This window comes from Nelusetta ayraudi, unplaced genomic scaffold (genome assembly GCF_046127955.1).
Source record: "Nelusetta ayraudi isolate G7.1 ecotype Tasmania unplaced genomic scaffold, CSIRO-AGI_Nayr_v1 ptg000005l, whole genome shotgun sequence".
Lineage (NCBI taxonomy): Eukaryota > Metazoa > Chordata > Actinopteri > Tetraodontiformes > Monacanthidae > Nelusetta > Nelusetta ayraudi.
In genome coordinates this window covers 5,868,715-5,893,635 of record NW_027466055.1, presented here as the reverse complement: position 1 = coordinate 5,893,635, position 24,921 = coordinate 5,868,715, and the positions used below count along the sequence as shown (strand labels likewise).

Genomic DNA, 24,921 nt, shown 5'->3' with positions numbered 1-24,921 from the left:
GGCTGACTCTATTGTGGTTTTTGGATAAATATGAGCTCTCACGGTGAGTAAACGGTGGCTGGGTCGGAGAGTTTGCATGTTTCCCCTCCATGTGTTTTGCTGCTAGATGTTGTGCTGCTGGTGTTGGCGATGCCGAGGCGGGTCTTTGTCTGCTCTGGGAAGGCTGGGCTCCAGCTGGCTATGTGCAAAAGTCAGTGGGTCCCTCGGCACTCAGGAGGAGCAGGAGGGAGAGCGGCTGATTGACTGGGACCATCACTCCCCCCCCTCCATCCCTTCCTCCCTCCCTCGCTCCACCACTACAACCAACGCCCCCTCCTTCATCCCCGCCTCTCCTGCATCTCCTCCTCCTCCTCGTCTGTTCCTGCACAGGGAGCACATTTGCCTGTCTCTACCAACCCCTTCCTTCCTCCCCACCCACCACCAGCAGCAGCCATCCCCTCCTCTCTGTTTTTACACACCCAGACCTGCTTTATTACACACACTCCTTTCTCCCCAGCCGAGCGTGTTCAACAAAGGGGGCGGGGGGGAGACACACGGTACTTCAATAAAATAAGAAAAAAAAAAAAAAAAAAGGACACCGGGATGGGTGGTGACGGTGACGCTTGCGCTACTGATGCGCACAATGGGACGGGAACATGTGAGCGCACACGGAGGGACCCAAACGTTTGGGTTAATTCAGGGCAGCGCATCACGGGGCTCTGCTCAGTTCTCACTAGTTAGAAGAATGGAGCCTGCGTCCCACCGCGGTTCATCTGGGGGTAAAACAGATATCATTGCGTGAATAATAATAATAATAATAATAATAATAATAATAATAATAATGATAATAATAATAATAATAATAATAATAATAATAATAATAATAATGATGATAATGATGATAATAATAATAATAATAATAATAATAATAATAATAATAATAATAATAATAATGATAAGAATAATAATAATGATGATGATAATGATAATAATAATAATAATACATTTGTTGTAGATCACAGTCCATATCTCTGGATGCATGGTCCCGTAGATGGAGGGAAAATGAATAAATACTAGTAGGTGAAAGCAAAGGAAAGAAGAGAAGGGGTGTGTTGCATTCACCGACTGCCGTCCAGGACTCCAGCGACGATCCAGCCAGCCAGTCAGCCACTGTCTGTCTGCTTGCAACGCTCGTGTGCGCTCTCTCTCTCTCACTCTCACTCTCTCTCTCTCTCTCTCTCTCTCTCTCTCTCTCTCTCTCGCGCGCGCGCACGTGCCAGTGGCGTGAGTGTGGACACACACACACACACACACACACACACACACACACACACTTTACATTCGCTCGCAACATGGCGTTGGAGCGCTGAGAGACACGACCGCTCTCCCTCCTCTCTTCTCTTCTCTTCTCTTCTCCTCTCCTCTCTTCTCTCCCCACCCCCCGCCCCCCACCACACTGCCCCACCGCCGGCGTCGACTTGATGCAGAACCCGGCATTGTTCGTTCGGAGAAGCCCCCGGGCTCCGCTGACCGCACGGACCTCAACGTTCGCCGAGACTCCCGCTTTACGCACCCCGGCCAGGAGACAATAGCAGATTCCAACATATTGCATGTCGCCCCCGGTAGCGTAGCCCCCCAGCCTGTGTGCAGACGACGTGCCGCCGCTACCCCCGCTGGTTGGTTGGATATCAAAGGCTGTACATGGCGGTGGAGAGCACAATTTGGCTCCTCTGTCTTCTTCTCTCGCTCCTCTGTGCTCCATCCAAGCAAGGTAACGCGCTCTTCTCTCCCCTCCACCCGCCTGTTGTCTTATTGTGCAGCCAGAGTCCATGTGCGGGTTTCTTTCTTACACTCACAGCGCAGTTTCTCCACAATATTAGTGGGTTTTGTGCGCGCGCGTATGTGTGTGCGTGCGTGTGTGGGTTTTGTGCGCGCGTGTATGTGTGTGCGTGCGTGTGTGGGTTTTTTTTCCCTTTTTTTGGGGGGGGAGAGAGTGGGATATGTGCACCTTGCGTGCTACGCGCGGTTGCCGACCCGTTAGTTGTTCTGTGGTAATCTTCACCTTCTGCACACACTCACTCCCCAACTCACACTCTCCCTTTTTACCCAGCGCGTGTTCGGTTGTGTCTCTCCCGGGACAGCGCTGCCCGCTACCGCAACAAACTTGCAGCGCTGTCCCCCGGGGAAGGTGGACGACGGGGCGGCCGTCAGTGGCTGGATCTCAGCGGCCAGCCGGGAAGTTTGAGATCAGACCGGTTCGGTTCCGGAGACCCAGCGGAGCCGCCGTGGCCACGGATTTTTTTTATTATTATTTTTTTTTATAATTATTATAATTATTATTGGTATTATTATTATTATTATTATTATTATTATTATTATTATTATTATTATTATTATTATTATTATTATTATTTGTGGTGGTGGTGGGAGGTGTTGTGCAACTCGGTCTTCGTGTTTCAAGTCCAAGTTTTGTTTGTAGCGTGAGTATGTTGGGGGGGGGGGGCTAAAAACGTGTGCGTGAGAAACTTGCTAGGCAGCAGCACCCCCCCCCCCCCCCTCTCTCTCTCTCCCTTCCCCTCTCTCTCTGTCTCTCTCTCTTTCTCTCTCTCTCTCTCTCTCTCTCTCTCTCTCTCTCTCTCTCTCTCTCTCTCTCTCTCTCTCTGGTTCGAGAGGAAAAGTCTGCCCATACCGGCGAAGGCGACGAGACGGCTGCCTGATTGATTTACATGACAAAGACCACCTCTTTTTTCGCCCCTCCACTTTTCCTTTCCCCTTTCTTTTTTTCAACAGATCGTCAGTGAAGGCAACTCAGTTAAATCCTCTTCTGGGCAGGGAGCCTTGTTGACGGGGTGAAGGTGCCACCCGCTTGTTGTTGCCGCTGCAACTTCATTTTTGACGTTGTGCATGCAGCTGTTTCGTGGCATCACAACGGAGGCAACACAGTTGTGTTTGCGCAGATGTTAAGGGAGTGAGGAAATGGGATGGAAGTTGGGAGGGTGGGTCGGTGGATTGGGGGGGGGGGGGGGTACTGTACTAGTCCTGCACGACTGTGGTACTCTGGACACATTTTCCTCGGCATATGATGTTAAAACGCTCAGAAGCAGCGGCGATGCCTCTGTTACACATTTCTACACGCTGCCGTTTTCACGCCGGCCGAGTGGGAACGAAACAGCTGTGAATATGGAAAACGTTGCAGATGTTACCCGCAGCCAACCGGCTCTCTCCGTGTTGAGAGGCGCTGAGCATATATGGCAATATTTACATTAGGCTCGCACCCCGTAGGAAACCCTCGACTTCACACCTGCTGCAGAACCCGTCTTTGATTCCCGCCGAACTCACGTCATTCCAATTAGAGAGAGCAGGCCCAACGCCACGTCTGCTGCTCTACCTTTGCCCCGTCCCTCAGGATGATTTAGTGGCATATGTATAAATATTTGCCATTTTTTAATTGCTGGGATCAATCATTGGCTGTTATTCGAGACGAACGAAACACTATTCATTTGAATTATCATTATTTAAAAGCTTCCCGCACCATTAATCTCAAAGAATACCTGTCAACACCGACCTGAGCGCGCTGGTCTTATTGTTGCATAGTTTTGTGGGTGTAGAATCTGTTTTCCTCCGGTTACCTTTTGTCACGCGCATCTGCATCTTATCCCTTTCTTGTGTCAGGAGATTGCCTGCACTGCTGCTGCTGCTGCTGCTGCTGTCGCTGCTGCACGACGTGCTCAGCAGTGATTGCCACTGGGACGGCAATGAGATACATTGTGTGTGTGCAAGGGTTGGCAGAGTGATGAAATGTCAAGGGTGCTGGAATATATATGAAGACTCAAAAGTACTTGGATGTCGGCGCAGTACATACAGGCTGACGACTCTTGACAGATATCCGCAATTTTTCCTCTCTTCTCCTTTTCTACAACTTTGAAATATCCTGCAGGCGAGTGGCTGCTGCCTGTGCCAGGTGTCACTTTGAAATGGATTTAGTCGGTTCCGTACAGACGGAAGAGCCCTCCAGACGATAAATAAATTTTTTAGGACGCCGAAATAACAATTGGACAAATCAGACCCGCATTGAAACATTCAGTCGCGTGTCCTGTTTGTATTTACGAGCAAAGAGAGAGAGAGAGAGAGAGAGAGAGAGCTGCGCCGATGACGTTGTGTGGTGACACCGACAGGAATTCCTCGCTGGCACAGCCGTCCAGTCCGTGCACACTTGGCTGTGTTTGGAAAGTGGAGCATGAATGCTGCTGGTGTCGCCGCTTGTGGGAACCGAGGCCTGCGGAGGGGAGGGGAGGTGGGGGGGGGGGTTTAGGATGGCGATGAATCGGTGGGCGCTGGCGGGGCCAATTTGAGGGCAAGGGCCGCGGCTACGCACACAAACAAAGGGGCCTGTTTTGATCAAATGAAAATATGTCAGCTTCATTTACATTTCATTTCACCTCATTTGGAAACTGTCTGTTGTGCGCTGCTCGCGTACATCAAATGGGCTTAATGAAAACACCAGCCACACCTCCTGATGAGACAGTCACTGCGTATGTGTGTGTGTGTGTGTGTTCCAGCACCTTTGGTGTCTTTTTTTTTTTTTTTTTCATTTATTAGCATTTGAAATGCGACAAAACAACTTCAGCATAATTGAAGCAGAAGTCTCATACAAGAGGTGATTATTTGATCGTTATAAGTCATCACATTATTATAATTTTGCAATCTGGTACATTTTTTTTGCTGTTGTAAATTTGCTTGGTCAGATTTTTTTACGTATTTGGTTGCACACTTTACTTTTATATCCATATATTTCCTCAAAAGTGTTACTGATCAATTGCAGGTGTGTTTTTTTTTACTGTCTTTAAAACTTATTTTGTCACTTTTTGTTCCGCAGTACATGTTCCAGATTATTTTCTTTTTCTTCATTTTTCAACCTGTCCTGTCTCGCCACCTTGATCCGTTGATCTTCCGAGACTTGATTCCATCTTCTTCAGACATTTGTCAAATGGTGTGAGTCCAATTTTTTTAAAAGCTAAATGTCCCGAAGACAGAAGAGCTAATTATCGATTTTAGAAAGAAGAAAAAAAAGACATGGTCCACCCTGTGTTGATTAAAGGCAAGCAAACTAAAGTGGAAAGAAAATGCCCAGGCCTCACTGAGGGAGACCCAGTCCAGGCTCTTCTTTCTCAGAATGCTTATATACGTTTACTCAAGGGTTCCGAGTGTCTTATCAAAGCATCCTTGGCCAGTGCAGCAGATCTATCGCTGATAAAAAAAAACAGGATCAACCAATTGATTAAGAGGGCAGGTTTGTCGCGTTATCGTTCTAGTTCCGGAGTCTCTTGGGGTCATCCTTAAGAAAAGAACTAAATCCAAACTAAAACTCATCCTGTGCTATGAGAATCATTCAAGTCTTGAAACCTCATTTACTGAAGATTGGCGCCCCGGTGCTCTCCCGAATGACTCAGGAAGTTCTTTGTTCCTGCAGCAGTCAGATATTGAAGAAAACAACATTTCTTTCTGCTAAATGATCATCTTTTTTGTCCCATCCTTCCATTTTTAATGATGCTCTATTCTTAGACTATGATTCATTCGAGTGTTTGTTTTTATTGTGGGTATTTGCGCTGTTTTGTATGTCTTAGTTACCTGGCTACTTAGTTTCCCATGTGGGATCAATAAAGCAGACTTAACCTAGCCTAACCTTGATTGAGAACACTGACACAAACTCTGTCTATTCCCATGGCCTCTGTCTATTCACTGGAGTTGAGACATTTCCCCATGAAGTTAACAGTTTAGCAGCCAGAGTTTCATCTCATGGCAGACCACAATTATGTCGTTGTTAATATTCCTTGGTCAGTCTGGGTCTTTAAACCACCCAGTTTCATATACAAGTTGATTTTTGTCCCAACACCAGAAGAGTGTTGGCTCACAGAAATCAATTCTGCGGCTCTGACCTCATGCAGTCGCAGGGCAGCTGGTGGGAGGGGGATGTTTTTTGAGTAAACCCCCCCCCCCCCCAACACACTGCACTGGGGGTTTCTGGGGCAAAGTCCAGTCTCTACCTTAAATTTAATGGAGATGTAAAGCTTCACAAGGGTCAACACAAGAATGTTGCTCTGACTGTGGTGAGAGTCACGTTATTTCTCCAAGAAGCAAATCTAAATAGCACCTTGAGGGAAGAGGAAACTTATTGCTGCATATTGGCAGCAGTGCAAGGTGGATGTCACACTGGGCTACATGACTCAGCCTCACTTGTCACTCTGCAGATGTCACGTTTCACTTTACCGTTGTGTTTGATTTTGTATTTTCTTTGAAGGAGTCGAAACTGAAATATGTTGCTTCATCAACAGGTTGAACAGCAGTGTAGAATAGACCCCAAAGCGTTTGGACTTGAAGTTCTTTCTCCATTAATTATTGGTGAAACATGGCAGAAGCCACCGCGATTACACAACAAAACGAGCAAAGGTTTACATCTGTTATACATCGCGGCTGGATAAATTTCTCAAAAGCCGCTGTGAACGAGCACAGCAGCCTGACGTGCCAGGTTGGGACGCACCAGGTCTGCGAGGTCGCTGTGAGGTTGAGAGTTGTTATTTTGGAGGGTGCAGTCGGGTCCCATATTGTCGAGAAGCAGCGGCAATCAGCCCTGCGTTCTCAGCCTTGTCTCCACACTTGTGACTCCGCACAATCAGCAGGTGCGACCAATCAGGTGCTAATTAGCCACTTCTCCCAACAACTCGACACGACACCACCGTCGACACCAAGGCTGCGTTCAGACTGCAAATGAAATCTAATTCCTTCTCAAATCCAATTTTTCGGGCTGACTGTCCACACTGTTTTTTTTAGCAAGTGTCCAAATGGAATCTGGCTCTGTTCAGACTTGGCCACATTATTGACTCATCTGACAGGTTGCTGTAGCAACGACGTCAGAGGGGAGGCGTCGACCAGCGTAGCGTGTAGTGTGTGACGTCATACAATTGCGACAGCGGCACTTGTTGCGCTACCTGTCCTGGAGCTTGGCTTGAATGGAGCTATCGCCCCACACACTGATGAGCCAATGATTTTCCTCCCCTGCTGTTTTCTACTTCTTCTGTCCGCTCCATTACGTTACAGCTCCGCACCTGGAATGGGGCTCTGTGGTCCGGCGCATTGGATCTTACGAACAGTCAAAACCCATCTGTGTGTTTGGAGCTGTTCACACTGAGACGCATCTTTTACCAAATGTGATTTCAATCGGTGGTTTCAATCCGTTTCGCAAAAATCGGATTTCGTGTGATTTGTGACTGTTCAGACTACAAAAGAGCCATTCGGTTTCAATCTGGATGGGCTAAAAATCGGATTTTGGCTGGCGGTCTGAACATGGCTCAACAGACGGATAAACAGTTTTAGGAAACTTTTTAGAGCGCCTGCTATGTTATAGAAACATGAACGTGTGTTTTTTTTTTCCTCTGCACAACACCTGTGACCGTTCACACAAGTGAGCATTAATGCATTGGGAGGCACTTTGTTGTCGTTTGCAGTTTGTCGCCGTGACACTGAATTGCTCCCAAAAAGGAAATGAAACTGAAAAGCTAATTGACGCAGCCTTAATGCTTTTCAGAAATGCCAGTGCATTCTGTGCCAGTGGAGCCAATAAAGAAGAAAACAAAAAGGCTTGATAACTCTCAACAGCCAGTCAGTTGAATGGTCAAAACACGCCTGCAGGTTGCTCATTGAAAACAGCAAAAAAGCACCCTTGTCTCTACGTCCTGGCTTTCAGACACCGTTTTCCATAGAAAATCTAATCTATTTTTTTTTTTTTTTTTTTTAAGAATGCAATTATTCAAGAAAACCTCCTTTTCTTCATGGCTCAACGCGGTCATTTTTCCAGCCATGTTCTCAGACGAAAAACAAAAAACTCCAAATGCTGCATAGGCTTCAGCTTCAATTTGTGCGTCTATATATATATATATACTCGGACACCTTTTTTTTTTAAATTCCTGTAGTGCCCGAGGACCTTAAAAAAAACAAAAACAACAAAAACAGAGTGTGTTAGTAGCTAAACTGAACTCTAATCTGTGCAGTCAGTGTCTCCACTGGGCTCTGGGGATTGCTGCTGTGCAATGTTAGTGACCGTGTTCATGTTGTTGTTGTCATTGGTTAGACAGGGACATATGTTAATCTTTACATTACATACATATGCATACGCAGACATAAGGCCCTTGGAGAATAGTGCAGTACTTTTGAGTGGTAAATGAACTACGTGCGTGTGTGTTTGCGTATTTGCTGTTTGTGCTCTCGCCCTGTGCACATGCTCTTGTTTGTGTCAGCCGCATTCGTGAGTGCATCTTGATATCCTCCCCAGAGCCCATGCTAAATTAGGATGCATATTATTTAAAGATGCCCTGGGCAGATGCTCAGCTCACTGTGTGTGTGTGTGTGTGTTTTGTTTTTTTTCCTCTGTGCTGTGAATATGTTGATATTATGGTGCCCTGTGTTTGCCTAATCACACTGCCAGGGAGGCAATCTTTAGCACTGCAGCGTGTGTGAATTCAATGGGAGGATCTCGTTTTTCATTTGCTGCAAAGAGCTTCAAATCATTTGAGACTGAAGCTGAATCTAGTTTTTATTTTTCCTTCATCAGCCATCTATTGACCCACCTGAAAAGGAAACCTCCTGGGATACATCGTGACTTATCTAATGTTTGTGTGTTTAAAAAAAAAAAAAGAAAAACACATTACACAAGATAAAGCTGGTTGAAGCAGATGTTCCCATTGTCCATTTTAATATTCCTTGTGCTCCACCACAATCTACATAATTTGTACGACAAGAAGGTGCTCCGTGTACAGCCTCATCTTAAATTAAGAAATGCATCATCCCTTTGTGTCGTGATTGCTATCGAATAGAGAAAACACGAGGAAACAGACAGAAAAAAAACATCCTGCTCTCAATGAACAACTTCGCAATGAATACATGTAGGTTGCCTTCTCAATCATGAGATGAGCAACTGAACAAAATATGAATTCAGGTACAACGTGACAGGGAGAGTTGATTGAAGAAGAATAAAGCAATATATCAATATCTGATTCATCAGTGTTGCTTACGTTCCCTAATATTGATGTGATTCCACATCAACGACCAGAGCAACAGAACAGAGCTGATCAGAGAAGCAGCAGTTCCTGTAGAGAGGACAGTGAACACCAATGTGGAGGCAGGGAATCAACCCATTGGTTGGATTTTGAGAACATATGACTTTAATTGGTGGGTTTATTACACTGGTAAGGTCATTAAACCTAATCAGACTCATTTCTACATATATACAAACATGCTTTTACTTGGCTTTTACACTTTGGACTCGTGTATGAATTTTGCTTCATGCATGCATGTTGGTGGGAGAGACTGTAGCAGGGATATGGATTTTGGTTAGCCGTTAGCGACACAACATTGCCAGGTCTCTCGAGTCTGCTTTGTCATCTCAGTGCAAAATAATTTTGTGGAGGCTGAAGGGCAGGTGATGCAATAAACACACTTTACAGCTGGGAAGGTTGCTCTCACAGGGCCTGAGAACGCCGAAGACTCGCTTTGAAAAGTAAGTAGCAATCGAGCTAATTACGCCTGTATAAAAGGAGGCAAAGTGTTTGCCACACGAGACTGTGTCCTTGTCCTGTCGCTTCAAAATCCTATTAACTCATCCATAAGACATTTTGAAAATAACTTTTTTTTTTTTTTTTGAAAGGTAGGCATGATATAAAACTCTTACCGTCCATTAAGAAAAAAGATAGTTTCAGTTTCCCAATTTCAACTAAAATTTAATTTTGAAATGACAACCAATAGCAGGCCGCTCTCTTCTCTCATTGAACACATTTTTTTTTTTTAAGGGACATGTATGTCCACAGTACCTCAACTTTGGTATCTGGAACACGATTAAATTTAAAGTATGAGATGGAGTCCTGTCGCCTTCAAGTGCACTCGTCGCCGTGACTGCTTTGTCAAGCGGTCGCGTCATGAGAGCACTCGTCACGAGTGTTGAAACAGGAAAGTCCGTCTCGCAATGTTTTGCCTCTTGTGTTTTGAGTGGAAATGGGAAAAGATCAGCCGCCACAATCAGTGGTGTCTCTTCGCTCTCCAGAAGGAGCGTTGAGCCATTCGCCCAGTTGAAGGAGCGCTTTAGACGCCAGCGCGGATTGTGGTGAAAACTGGCACAGGAGCTTTCGGGCTGTTGTGGAATGTTTGATTCCAGCACACATTTGACTTTTGTTGAATCCACGAGAGGCTGAAAGTTAATTAAAAGAGCAGGGCACTTTGTGATGAGCATGCTAACAAACCGCACTCCCAGCAAGGAAGTGGCAGCAAATAATTTTCAGTCATTTATTTCTCTGACAGTCGAACTCCCAGTAGTCTGCGCCGTCGCACCTTCGCAATAGGCTGAAAAACGGCGGCGATTGTCACCAGAATCAACAGGTGTTTGTAAGGCGTTGTTGCGCTGCTGAAAGGGAAAGATTAGCGATAAAAGATAGAGTTCATCTGTCTGTGTGAAGCAGGCCACTGTTGAGCCTTCCATTGTGAGCGTTTTATTGGCGCCCTCTCGGTGCAGCACGCCCTTGCCAAGGTGCTGTCACATAGCAGTCTCATTCCTCTTCTTGACATGAGCGAGCTCAACCACGGCCTTTACACAGCGCGCGCGTGTGCATGTGTCTCTCTTTAAAGAGCAGAGTGCTTTATGCAGACGACTTTTTCCCAATGTCGAGTCGAACTACGGAGTTAATACGACCGTCTGCACGTCAATGTGCCAAGCGTCTGGGGGCTGCGGGAGTCCTGCACATCTCCCGCAACCCGGCGCGATTGAACAGATTCCCACTCGGGCTCGGCCCTGTCACTCCTTTGTTGGTTTTATAGCTTGGCCTTGTTGACTCATGCAACCGGGCCTGGCAGTTGACACGGCCATGTGGAGGCCCTCCTACGTGCTGGGAGGCCCCGCATGCAGGGACGGAGCTCTGTGATTGGAGGAGGTCTGACTGGGATGAATGAGCACTGTACATAGAGCAGAAGGCACGAGGGGCTTGACCGCGACGCTCCTCCCACAGTCACCGCTCACCGCTCACCCCCCCCCCCCCCACACACACACACACACACACACACACCTCAGAAATCTCCCTCTTGTGCGCACACTGGAATTGTGACACACTGGCCATGTTTATCCAGCTGCGGAGCCTCCCGCCCTCTTAATTGTGCACCACTGTCAGAAGATGGTTGCGTAAGTGAAGACGACAAGGTCAGGACCACCGAGTGACGAGGCAAACGCTTTCGCTCTAGCGGCTGATTGTAGCCCTCGCACCTCCAAGCAGGTCGAGAGATGCGCACAAGCTACGCAATGTCAGGTCCAATTTTAAGCAACTTGCAACGAGAGTTGATCCACAATGAAACAAATCCTCAAAAATATGTATCCGTTTCACCTTATATTTTGATAGGCCTGTAAATGTTGATGGATAAACAAGCCAATTTAATGAATGTCATCAAGTATGGATTCCATTAATGTCATAAATCAGCAGGAGTAGATACTGAGTGAAGAGAAAAATACATTTTGTGACACAAAATATGAGAAGTATGCTTTGGAGGACGTCAGAGTCAGCACTCCCACATGTTTTACACATACCTTTAAAAAAAAAAACACGCTGTATGTCTCTTGAGCCTGTCAGTCAACTCCTCCTCCTCTGCTTATTTTGTACAATCCGCTTTCCACAAGTGTTTGCTAAAATGCCAGTGTTGTTAATCGAACCTTTGCGATGTCAGTGCCTTTCGCAGGTTCAGACCAACAAACGCAGGCAGGCAGGCAGGCAGGTGCCAATTCCTCCAAGTTTGTTTTTAGTTTGGGTTCTTCACATTTACAATGTACAACAGACCATCAAGGAAAAGCAGGGAGCCAAAACCGGGTGTTTTTGCTGGAGGCGAAATAAGACTGTTCTTCTGATCGTCTCTGGAGTTTTTCGGATGGCTGTCGAGCTAAGAATATGTCACGATGCACATAGTCAAGCTAGCCGTTAGCAGCACTCCACTTTACAGTTGTCCGAGCCGCACAGTCTCTGATTCACTGATTAAACGTTCCAATGTTGAAAATGAGTGTGTGTTTGTGGTTGTGACGACGCCGTATTGCCAGGGGAGGAAACACAGCTGGAACATCCAACACCTGACACAGCAGCTGCTGGGATTGTGGGCTGACTCACTGGAGAACTGTGGGTCCAGACAAAATGTGGGGGCACTCCTTAACACAGACGGTCTTAACTGGCCTGCAGAGCTGCACAGATACGACGATGTGTGGCGAGTGATTTGTGCAGCAGCTTCACAACGTGACTTTGCTGCCTTGGTTTCTTTGATGCCTTGGTTTCTTTGATGCAAAGGACTCGCTCAGTGTCAGCGGTAACATTTTGAACGCGGAGAGACTTTCCGTTTAGAAAGTAATCTTGCACATCCGTCTCCTGTATTGATTCTGAAGGCATTCACGGTTGCACACGGGCAAGCCGAGAGGTCACATTTCCATTTCAGCCTGACCTCTGTTCCCCTTTCCCAGGTAGCCTCGTCTGTAGACGGACAGTATGCAGATTAAATTGACAGTGTCATTGTTTTCTTCTTAATCTTTCACCTCTGTGTGTCCAACCAATGTATAGACACTGTCTGCTGCAAAAAGCAGCCACCAGAAACAGCGGGCGAGTGCTAGTTGAGCTTGATTTAAGGTTTGGTTGGTGGTGCACACACACACACACACACACACACACACGCACACACACACACAGACACACACACTTACAGCCAAGTACTATCAATCAGACCATCTGTCCCTGCTCAGTCAGCCTGGAATTTGGTTCTGAGCGCAGTGTGTCCCCCACTGCCCCCCCCCCCCCCCCGACACAAGCACACTGTATTACTACTTATGATACAATTCTTTTTTTTGACATTGTGCGAGAGTCACTGCAGCTGTGTCCGTCTCGTTGAAGGTACAAAAACGATGCTTGTAGCAGCGTTGGAGTGTTTTCTAGTGGTCCCACCTCTCAAAAAGTATCTGCAGTCTCATTATGCTGCGCCCTCTCAGCCTCGCCTCAAAGCGGTGGAGATCTTAAGAGCACTTCTCTGTCTGTACTTTGGAGCGACTCTCATCGCGTTGTGCCCATATGTTCCACACTTAGGCTCGAGTTTTTCATCCTTTTCTTCTAACAGTCAGCATATACGCAGCACAACGGTGGGCTTTAATGGCCGGCCTGATCGATTCAAGGCTTCTTCACCAGACCTTTAAGCTGAACTAATGTTGTGCCTGGAGAGCTTGGTGCAGACATACATTCTTCTCCTTTCAGAGCCCAGTGACCTTGTCAACCATCTGTAATTAAATGGAAATGTCCCATATTATTACAGATGGTTTACATATTACATGCATCCATATTCAAATCTTGATTGTTCATCCTGGATAGCCTGGCATGATAATTCTATGAAGAAAGCTGTATAGTTTTTCAGAGAAATTTGCATTTAGCCCTCTGTTTACAGCCTTCCACAGAAGCTCAGGTTTTGTTTTTTTTACCACTTTGCTACAACCAATGCCAGTGGAACAAATACCTGGCCGGGGATTATTGTCACCAAGCTGGGAGAAGTGTCAGTGAGGTATCATAGCTCCATGTGACATTAGGAGGGTTGAGGAACAGAACTGCATGTTCTAGCGTGGACTCTCTGAATAGTGGAAGTTGAGGATCAACCTCACAAAGTTGGACACTTTATTTGAAAAGTTAGAAGCCATCACAGAAGTTCTTTTTATTGGCATGAAATGATAAAATACAGTGGAATCTGTGGGTTTCTTTTTTTTAACTACTCTATAACTCTTTTATTACTCAAAAATCTAAGATACATTTTCATTGCACACATGACAAATTGTCACACTAAGTAAACCTCTGCCAGTGAGTCAATGTAAATGTGCCAGACACCAGTATCACAATTTCATGCCATTATCGGCGGCATATGAATGGACACGCAGCTTCTTACACTGCGGTGGCTGAGCCTCCTTCTCTCGGTATTGGTTTCTTAAAAAACAACCCTCAAGTATTGAGCTCAGCTCCTAAGCTTGATGAAACCTGAGCTGTGGCCTCTCACCCTTGGGGTGTCTAGTCTTTCCTGACAGTGAGCTGGCCTGGCTGGAGGTAATTGCTGCGTTATGTCCCTCTACTCCTCCCTCCAGCCTCCCTCCCACTCTTCGTCTCAATGTTTGTCAATAGGTGATTCAGTAGCTCAAATCCTGGAAAACTGGGACACCCCTTTTTGTTTGCACGGCATTAGAGAGAAGTCAATTTACCCAGTTAGCCGGACGGAAGCGGCACTTGAAAATAACTGACGGGTGTATTTCACAAACATGCCAAGATAATTTGGTAACAGCTGAATGAATCATGCATGAAGCGCGTCATTAACCGCAACAACACTGAACCTAGAACTGATTTTTTTGTCTGTGTCCTATTATACGTAAATGCTTCAGATAGATAGATAGATATATAGATAGATACTTTATTCATCTCCAAGAGAAATTCACTTTCAATATCAACATTCACGAAGCAAGGCAAAATAAATGAGACATGTAGCCATCCCACATAAGCAAACACTCTACATAGCCAATGGCAGTGAGCTAACTTTTTTTTCTTGATAGTTTGCTTAGGGCCTTAGTACATGAAATTCGTAAAAAAAAAAAAAAGTCCAATAATCAGCAAACTGGGAGGAGGCATATATCCACCCTCGACCAAACCATGCTCTGAAATACTTCAGTCAATAAATTGATTCCCCTGCCAGGCTCCAATTTTGGGTCAAGGACAGCAGTCCAAGCAGAGCAAATGACCCTGTAGTCGCGCTGCATCTGCAGCAGGACTCGACTGTGCAGAGTCACGGTGATCACGGCGCTCCAATGTCTTCCATTACCGTCCCTTTCCTTGAGCCTTACCTCTCTGCTTGGAGACGAGGCGACGGTTGTTCCCCATGGGATAAGAGGTTGTGTTATTTAACACAGGACAGTATTTGCTTCGCCCCCTCAAGCCCGCTGGCTTTTTTGGAAACTATACCCTCTAGTTAACGATGAACCATTTGGCGCCGTGCCATCAAAGTCCATTCGCCACGGCTCAGTGGGACGGTGCAGCCGCAGAGCTCCCGGTTCTTCCCAGTAGCAACCAGCTCCACACTGAAGTGGGAAAATGTCCACCTCAGCCACACACACACACACACACACACACACACACACACACACACACACACACACACAACATTGTCTCCTAATGAGATGTCCACTATTATGCTGTGTCAATGCATGCCCTTATGTGTGCTACAATGGTTGCGTGTGCATATGTGAGTTAGTGAGTGTGTGTGCATGTGTGTAGGTTCATGGGTGGTGGGCAAGTGTTGCAAGCCAAGTTTTTACACGTGAATATCAAGGATTTGATGCATTTCCTGTGTGCAGGCTTCAATAAAACAAGAAAAAAAACAGCTAATTTGCTCATTTGCATCCCAGAAAAAAACTTTTCTGGGTTGGGCTGCCTTTGTTTCTCTTTTCTTCCCTCATTACACCACTTCCCTGTAGTTTAGTGATGCACAATGGCCTCCGTATCCAGCACAGAAGCATCCCCGCCCCTCGCCAAGTCAAACCGTTGGCGCTGGGCTGGAATACGGCTGCTAACGTTTTAATGACTTAATGAGACCTAATTAGCCGAAATGGGAGAGAAGAGCTGCGGAGGTGCTGCGTGTCTGTCGGTGTGTTGGCACGGCTTCACGTGAGCGCTGCTCTCCCTGCACAACTGCACGCCTGCGCCTCTGTTTCCTCCACGCGCTGTCCGATGGGATGTTTGTCTGTGGGTTTAAAATATATGTTGCGTGTGTGTGTGTGTGTTTCAGAGTGCTGTGCAGCCTTTCAGCATTAGCCGGCCTCTTGGTGGGGAAGTAATGATGGGGGGGTCAGGCCTCATTTAATCAAGGAAAAAATTCCATCTCCCATTAACTTAATTAATCCAGCGCCGGTGGAAGAAAAGGCAGGAAGAAAACTGCCTGTTTGTGTGTGTGTGTGTGTTTGAGAGAGAGAGAGAGAGAGAGAGAGAGAGACTGCTCCTGAACTTGTCAACCTAAGTGTAACATGATGGGGCCTTTTGATGTCATTTACTCTTTGTGTTCTTTTTATTAATCCTGCAATTGCTGAGTGATGATCATATTATGTTTGCTTGTTTGTTTTTAGTGTTGTGTCTCTAAACCAAAAAGTCAAGTAGCATTAGATCCCAGTACACGTTGTACTTTTTGCTCTCGTGTAACGATATTCACCCGCACAGACCCGGTACAGCTTGTTTCTCAGCCCGCCATAAGTCCCCTGTCAGCCGTGGGCCAGTCTGAGTCTGACCTGGTGACACAGAAGGAATAATAACTAACCAGTAATAGAGTTCTGAGAATGAACCAAAGAATCCTACAGGCTGCAGCAGAAGCTTCATCTTGGCTTTGGTACTGAAGCTTCTGCTTCCTGTGGATTTGTAGACACTGGCTTTAAAGAACATGTATATTCCCCTCATTAACCCAGCTATATTTTCTTGGTTTGACCAGACTATAATAACTGAGGCTAGGAGGGATTCACTGAAAATAGTGCATTGAAAAAAATCACCTGTTTTTATGAAGCTATTTGTTTATGTTCAACCTGTGACCGGCATGAAAACTGCTTATTTATCTTGGAGAAGTTATTGATCAGCCCATTGGTTCAATAAGGTGAACAATGTTCTCGACCTGTGGCCAAATGAGAAGTCTCTCCTTCCTTAGGACAGCTAATTAAAAGTCAAAGGACGGAAGGTGAGAGCTCAGGAATGAGGCCTGATGTGCTTGTGTTTCCACGACGGTGACGTTCCTCACAGGAATTCCTCCGTCGGGAGTCTGGTGCCGTTTATGGCGGCATTTCAAGATTCACAGCATGCTCCATCCCGTGTCGTTTTGCAGTTTGTATTCTCTGGTGTACTGGCTGATTTGATCCATAGCAAGGCAGCCCATGCTCTTGGACAATTGTGCAGATTCCTGCTTGAGCTGCTCCCACATGTAAATCAGGCAAAGGCATTTTCACTGTCTGCCGTTTCAACTTGAACGACTCTACAGCAGACTCTAAAACTGACTAGCTTGAACCCAATAGCAGATTTTACATTGACATTAAGGCCATTGGATAAACAATTGGGTGAATTTGCTTCTCGTTTTTTTACCGCCCTGTTTGCGTTCTTTAACACCGTTAAATGCTGCGTGGACTGCACTGCACCTCCAGGCTGTATTTGTGTACCGTGCCTCTGTCTGAAATATGATCACGTGACGTGTGATGGTGCGACCAACAAATCAGGAGCAATCACAATCCAAGTGTGCGAGGATCCGCGCAGCAGCGCGTCTATAAATGTTGCGTTCGGTGAAACACTGAGTGACTTTTCGAAAAACGTCCCGAGCTTCACAACAACATTTCTTGGCCACAGTTTTCCGTAGAGTGCTGCACTGCTCATTTTACCAGCACATGAACCCCTCGCTCCCCCCCCCCCCCCTCTGCACTCTTTAATGTCCTGCTGCTGACAGCCAAATCCCCTCATGCCACTGCACCCACTTCATTCTCGGAGCTCCTCCTCCTCCTCCTCCTCCTCCTCCTCCTTTCTTCTCCCTTTGACCCCGAAACACCCTGCTTCAGGAATGCACCGGCCCTATCCATCTGCGCTGACAGGGCTATCGGCTCTATTGAAGTTATGCCACGAAATGATGACTTCTCAAGGGGTGAAAATTGATCAGGGATGGGGGGTTGGTTAAAAAAAAAATGATGAATGACTCAGGTGCGTGATTAATTTGGCCAATAAAAACAGGGAGAGATGCTTTATTGCTGAGCTGTGATTCATCTCGAGGAGAGAACAAAAGGCCTGCAGTCCAACTCCAACTTTTCTGCAGCCACTTGACTGCACCTGCCTGTTAACAAAGTCCCCCCTGTTCCTTTTTGTCTCACGCAGAAAAGCCCGTTTCGCTGGAGCTGAGCTGCGGCGCCGGGCCCAGCCATGTAGTGTTGGAACCGGGTCTGCCCCTCCTGCTGGACTGCAACCTCGGCGCCAGCGACGCGCCGTTCAACGTCAGCTGGCTGCAGGATGGCCGGCCTCTGCCTCTGGAGGGGGCCGACTTCGTGCAGTATTTGGACAACGGCTCCCTCCTGCTGCTGCCCGCCTCCGAGGACGGAAACCAGCCTCGAACTGTGGAGGGGGGCTACAGCTGCGTGAGCGCCAGCGCCCTCGGAGCCCTGACCAGCCGCACTGTCAATGTCCTACTAGCAAGTAAGTGTCCAGCAGGGTCCCGCACAGCTGTCGCTCGCTGAGGTCCGACTCCCTCAGTCTGCCGTTTGTTTTCGTACGCCGAACACGTCACACAGGCTGCAGAGGTTTGACCGCCGCTTGCGGCTGTTGGGTTGAGTTGGGCCTGAAGTACGGCTGTGCAACCAACACCACCCGCCAAAAACTTGAGGATATTCGACTTGCAGCTAAAATGCACGATAAGCTTTACTAGAGAATTTATTTTTCCTTTGTGATTGTATTTCAAAATGTTATTACGTAACGTGCTGATCTCAAACACCAGTGTCTGAATACAAATGGACAAATTACTTCCTAATTCCTGTATCAAACAGTCCTTTGTGACAGCCAACAACAGGGTTACATGCACGTTATTGAGATAAATTTATGTTTATTGCACCCCTGTTATTTTGTTATGCTTCTACTTAAAAACCCTATAAGATGATGATGTGATGTGACATCACCACATCATCATGTATAAAAAAAACATTGCCAGTGAAATAAGATACAAGTCAAGTCCAAAAAGCAGCGGTCTTACAGCAGAACCATGATTTAAACACTGGGAGTTCTCCACTGAGCATGATTTACGACAGCGTCTTCACTTCCAATGGATCCATGGCTGCCATGAGCTGGTGACAGCAGGATCAGTGGCGTTGAACTGTGGTTGAACTGATGCATAAGCTAATACACTGGCTGGCTGATGCACACGAAACTTGGGTTAACCAGCTTGCTCTAGTTCTATACTGTGCCCGTCATCTGTCGCAAAAAGCTACGCTGGACGTGCGCCGGTTGAAACTACACAATTTGCCAACGATTTTCTTAGCTCACCCGCAACGACGTGGGTGATTGGTGGCGGGATATATTACGTTATATTACGCACCAACTTTCCCATGCTGGATCTCTTCATTCAAAATGATCCGAGTGCTGCGACGGTCCCTGGATAAATGTGATATAAGCAGATAAACAAAAAGAACAAAATGGAAGAATGTAATTACAGACAACATTTGAACAGTTTGGAGCCTCGGGGAGGAGAGAGGTTGGTCGTGTCTGGTGTGAGTGAGTCGGCTGGCAGAGTCAATAAACTCTCTGAACTGTACATCAGCAGAAGAATGAAAAAGACACTTTTGTGTATAGTATTTAGCATTCAAGATATCTCAGATATACTGTACGTCATGGGATGCAGCCGCGGCCTGAAACCAGAACAATGCAGAAGGGTTATATAACCAGTTCCAACATGACTCGACTGCCAAGGTGTGTTCAGTTCAAGGTGAGCGGAGTCCATAGACTGATCTATAGCTGAACAGTCACCATCCTAACTGTAACTTTCCAAAGACAAAATCAATTGATCCTGAAGTGAGTCAATGACATTATCAGTCCAATTAGGGGAAATATTCTGCAACGATACCAAAATAAGTTTTGGCAATTTTTAAGGTGAAAATGCCGGCGTTGAATGAATAAGTGTTTTTTTTTTCCTTTCATGGCCGACTCACTGAGATATCGGCTTACATGCCCCCCCCCACCGCCGCCGCCGCCGCACCTCCTCCCCCCACACACAGGATTGGTTCAAATGATTATTCAAGGCGCCACGGCAGACCTTCAGATGTACATCGTCTAGTAGTCTGATGCATTAGAGAGTCAAGAGCTATAAGGCAGGTTTCTAGGTCATTTACCATGGACAAGGAGGGGGAAAAAAGCAAAAAAAAAAAAACTAAAACGACGTGCCGCCGCAGAAATCAGGAGGTTTGGAACCCGCGAGGACGTGATGGATGCGGCGCGTCCACCGTGGCCAGAATAACGAGCGTCCGATCGGCTCTGGCTGATGAATGAGTCCGTCTCCCTCCTCTCTGCTCGGCTGTTCAGGTGCAGCCACGCTCCGCTCACTGAAGGAGTGGGTGGACGGGAAAATGAACTGGGTGGTGGGTGCGCGGGGCGTGAAGGGTGGGTCGGCGCTCTTTGAAAGGCGCTCTCCGTCTCTCGCAGTCTTAAGTGGTTTGCTTTATTATTATTATTATTTTTTTTAAGTCATTAGCTTTGTGTTAAACGAGACAGTATCCTTTGTGGATGCCCCCCAGCTTTTGTCAGCTGTCACATGCCTATTTGTGAGGGGCTCTCGTTCGAGGGATGTCAAGGAGTGCGTGGGTGCGGGGAAGGAGGTTTGGATGAACGCCGCCAAGGCATAAAAAGGCCGCCGAGAGTTCGGAGAAAATAAAAAGCTTTCAAGATCATCCGCAGGAGCAGCCTTCAGTTTGTGTTTTGCTCCTGTACAGGAGGTTTTTTTTTTCTCCCAGAAATGAAGTCAGCAGCGAGGATGACGTGTTTTGGGTCCGTGTTCGACCCGGCTACCTTGAGGACATTGACATCACTGGGTGCATCTGCAAGTCAACAATAGCTCCGATTCCATTACCCCTAGAATCACGCAGCAACTAAATATTGCAATAAAAAACTGGTCATGGAAAACACCTGTACGTCGAAAAACCTCAAAAATCACTAAAAGGTTTGAACGCTCTCATGAGGTGGTTTTTCAGACGTGTCGATATGGAGCTAAATCGCAAAAGTCTCATGGAAACACTTTTGTTCGCATTTGCACGTCAGCGGACGTGCGGTACAGGGTCATGTGACAAGTTGTCAAGTAATCAAGGAGAAAAATATAACAATCATCCTTGACAGCAAACATTGAAATGCAGATTTATCGCAAAATGTTCTGAGAGAATTACAGATTATGTGCTTCACACCATTCAATGGAAACACCTGAAAAATCACAATTTGACTTTGTCGAACTTTTAGAAATATCGCTTTTTTTTGTGAAAACCTGTCATGGAAACGCAGCTAGTGACTCTTGCAACAGCAGCATGTTATTGATTTGAACGGCCGACCTTTTCTTCAGTGGAATGCAGCCGAGGTGAGCGTCAGTATCTTCCTCGCAGCTGCCAGCAGTGCTGCTGTTTGAAATGTGTAAGTCAAACTCATAGATGTCTTTGGTTGATCTTATATTTCATCTTATTTTTATCATTTTTTTTTTTTTACGATTGGAAACGTTAACAATCCTTGCGATGTCCAAAAGACTTTGTGGTTTCCCTTAATTTTCAAATACTGGGACAAAAAAAGCTAACAAACAAAAAACAAACTACTACTTGAAACAACTCTCTGTAATAGAAGTGTCATTCTATTTACATCATGTGCACTACTGTGTGACTTCAGTGTCTAATACATAACAAAGTATGAAGTCAATGCATGAAGAGAAACAAATGCAGTCCAGCTCACTGTCCTGACAGTGCACCACCAACCAGTACACTTACTGCTGCTGCACTCCAGCTGTGCATTATCTGCCATCGGCTCATTTACACCAGCCAGCCTTTCTCGCACATTTTTTGGCTAAGAATCCACCTCGGCTAAAAGAGCTTTGTGCCCGAAGCTGCCTTGACATTTTGACTTGCCTAAATTTAAATGAGCAGCACCTGTATAACACTGGCAGCAATCACTGCAAAGTTGTGGGAGCTGGAGAGGATGTTGTTACACTAATAGTCAGCTTGAAGGCTGAGCAGCACAAGAGGTCACGGGGGTGGGGTGGTGGGGGAGGATTATCCACTTGCACGAGTGTGTGTGTGTGTGTGTGTGTGTGTGTGTGTGTGTGTGTGTGTGTGTGTGTGTGTGTGTGTGTGTGGGGTGGGGGGGTGGCTGTGCAATCTGATCGCTGTGAGGCCAAAAAGTGGGGGATAGATAGAGGGAGGCTCAAAGACAGATAAAGTCGGGGTAAAGTCAAGCGCAGGCAGACTGAGGCTCAAAGGGAAACCAGACGACGACCTAAAGGGGCCCCATTGTGGCTTGTTTTCATACATTCATTTTGCTTCTCTGCTTCCAGCGGTAAACAAGGTGTGTTGTCAAAGTTGTCATAACACAACAAGATGAGGTGAAGGTGAATGCTGGTAGTGAAGCACCAGTGAGAGGCTGCACTCAGTGGTGCGCTATTCTCTGGAGAGAACAACTGCTCTCCATCTCCACTTCAAGCAGATTTCCTAAAATGTGGAAACCAGGTCTTTGTCAAAATCCATTAGAATGTATTTTAAAACCAATGAATGTCCTCAGCACGTTTCAGGTCCAGTGTGGTGGAATGTAATTGCAGGGAGGGGGTGGGGGGGAGCAGGGTTCTTTCATAGGCTCCTCAAATATGTTATTTTGCTTCGACGCGGCAAAGCTACGAGCTAGCTCAGCCGCTTTGCCTTCGTTTCAGCGCAGCGTGCGAGAAGTGCCTCCTGCGAACACACTCGCCCCCCTCTCGGGCCGCCACGGCCGTGAATGCGAGCTCCTGCTGGTGGCCACCGCTGGCCCTTGGAGCGCATACAAGCTTGTACATGCACACGGATGAAAAGGAGAGGCGAGCCGGCTCATTGGTCAAGAACTCTCTCGGCAGCCATGCTGCGAGGAGGCAGGATGGTCGAAGATGAATCGAGCCGTCTCTGCCTGAGAATCTCTGCGCCCAGTTCAGTGGGAGAACACAAAGACGGAGCGGCCCCTTGTCGCGAAGCAGTTGGGGTTATCTAAACATCATCTATTTTGGATCGAGTTTGGAAATCTTCTTGCCTAAGATTTTTTTTTCCCCTCGCCAAATTTAACAACGTTCACTGTAACTAAACATTTTGGGTACCAGACTTCAGTAATTGGTCCTTCCTACCTACGCTGGAAGTTAAATGACATCCTGCTGCGTTTTCCTTTGCCCTGGACCCTAAATGACACCAGATGCCTGTGCAGAAAAACGTGATGGCAGTGGGGAGCCGGACACAGACAGAAAATAAGTCAAGTGGTTCCTTTTTAATGTAACGAAGATGGAAGATTGTATCGAGTCTCGCTTATTATTTCAGTTTTCAGTATTGAGCTGAAACAAAATAAAACACAGTTTATACTGCAGGCCGATCACAGTTTGCCAGGTCAAAGGAAGCAGGATGCAGAATTCCTTCCCAGAACTCTATTTTACGCATCCTTTTTACCAACAAGCCAAAAGTTGCTACTGTCTTTTAATAATAAAAATGTACACTAACTGCAAAATGTTCATAAATCTAACAAAGTTTAGTCGTAAACCAAACGATTCTGGTAGTTGTCCAAGCACTAAAGCCTTGGCTGACTTTAGAAATATGTCATCATTTAGTTTCCGTTGCTTCACTATACTTCACATTATCATTATTCATCTTTCTTAGTAGTTTGCTATGAATAACTTGCCCCACTGCCATCCATCTTCCGCTCTGCTTGACTCGCCTCCGAAACAAGTGTGCACATCACCTGGCAGAGCAAACAGTAGTCACTACCGCTTGTGTCCAGAAACTGAGAATTCCATGTGAACAATTTAAACTGGGTTCCAATTTAGAAAGGAGTAGTTCAATTCTAAACAGCTTCTGATTCACCGACATGCAGAAGCACAAATAACTCTGAGTCACTCCATCTGCTGCTGCTTCAGTGACAACAACAACCTCCTTCTGGGTTTGTGCCTTCTTTTTATGTAAACCATATCAAGTTCTGTCACGTTGTCATGTGCAAGTTCTCCAGTTCCCGTGGGATCCCGTTGGTCTCAAGAGGTCCAGCATTAGTCATCCTCCACACATGCAGCCGTCGTAGATGAACAGCACAGGCACAGCTTGCAGCAGAGCAGCATATCTGCGTGCCGCCTGAATTTTGTTTTTGTTTGTTTTCTTTTTCTGAGACAGACAGCGGGAAGTAGCACTGACTGCATCTCGAAGTTTAATGCCTGCATGACCAAATCTGGCTCGGACTCATCTTGACCAACACACTGAAATTTGTACAAACTAAAATGTGATCAAACTTTCTCCTTTATAAATCCCCTAAAGGAAAAAAAAAAAAAAAAAAGAAACCCAAAGAAATACTAACAGCATCCCTTTTTTTGCGAAGGTGTATCATTGATCACTTGAACGCTTCTTGTTCCATTCGAACACAAAGCTCTTGCAGAGACCAAAGACGCCGGAGACGGATAAAAGTCCTGGGAAAAATTGGGAAATGGCAGCGCTATTTGTTCCCACTTGATCATTCATTGGTATAAGATCTCTCAGCCAGCGCGTCATCTGGCTGGAATGTGGAAATGAACCTTGTCTTTGCGGAATGCTGCGCATGAATAATGCAGGCTCTTGGCACATTTGCATGTTTTCACGCGGCGCACATCTGAGGCGGCCACTACAAAGCGCGTTGGGCGCTCCCAGTCGCTGTTTAGCGACGCAGCAGCGGGGAGGCGTTTATCAACTCGCTCACAAATGATGTGCGTGGCCCGTTTTTATCTCGTTCAGTGAAACAAAGAGGTGGGGAAAGGTAAGAGCTGACATGCAGCACTACAGGAGTTGGCAGCGCAATTTTTAGAATAAAGGGGAATTTACGTAGTTATTTATATATATATATATATATATATATGTATATTTTACGTTTTCAGTTGAGTGTGTTTTTGATACACAATTACTTGTTTGAGGTTGCTTAAACTGCAGGCTGCCTGAGCAACAGCATGTCATTGGTGGGGGTGAAGTAGTGCTGTAGTATTTGTAACAACTGACCATCTGTGTTTGATGTTGCCCGCCAGTCCGTTAAATGGGATCAGTTGCCGATTCAATTATTTTAAGCTTCTGTCGGTGTGGGTGGAAATATTTTTATTTTTTTTTTTAAA

General features: G+C 46.3%; 1 protein-coding gene across 1 annotated transcript in view; it reads left to right on the top strand.

Annotated features, from left to right (window-relative positions):
- Positions 1 to 1,274: 1,274 nt before the first annotated feature.
- igdcc4 (immunoglobulin superfamily, DCC subclass, member 4) overlaps positions 1,275 to 24,921 on the top strand; it is a 42,472-nt gene continuing 18,825 nt past the window's right edge. Inside the window, exons 1-2 of the mRNA XM_076051296.1 lie at positions 1,275 to 1,750; positions 17,943 to 18,257. Coding sequence (XP_075907411.1) covers positions 1,681 to 1,750; positions 17,943 to 18,257 — 385 coding nt within the window. The 5' untranslated portion in view covers positions 1,275 to 1,680. The remainder of the gene's footprint in view (positions 1,751 to 17,942; positions 18,258 to 24,921) is intronic.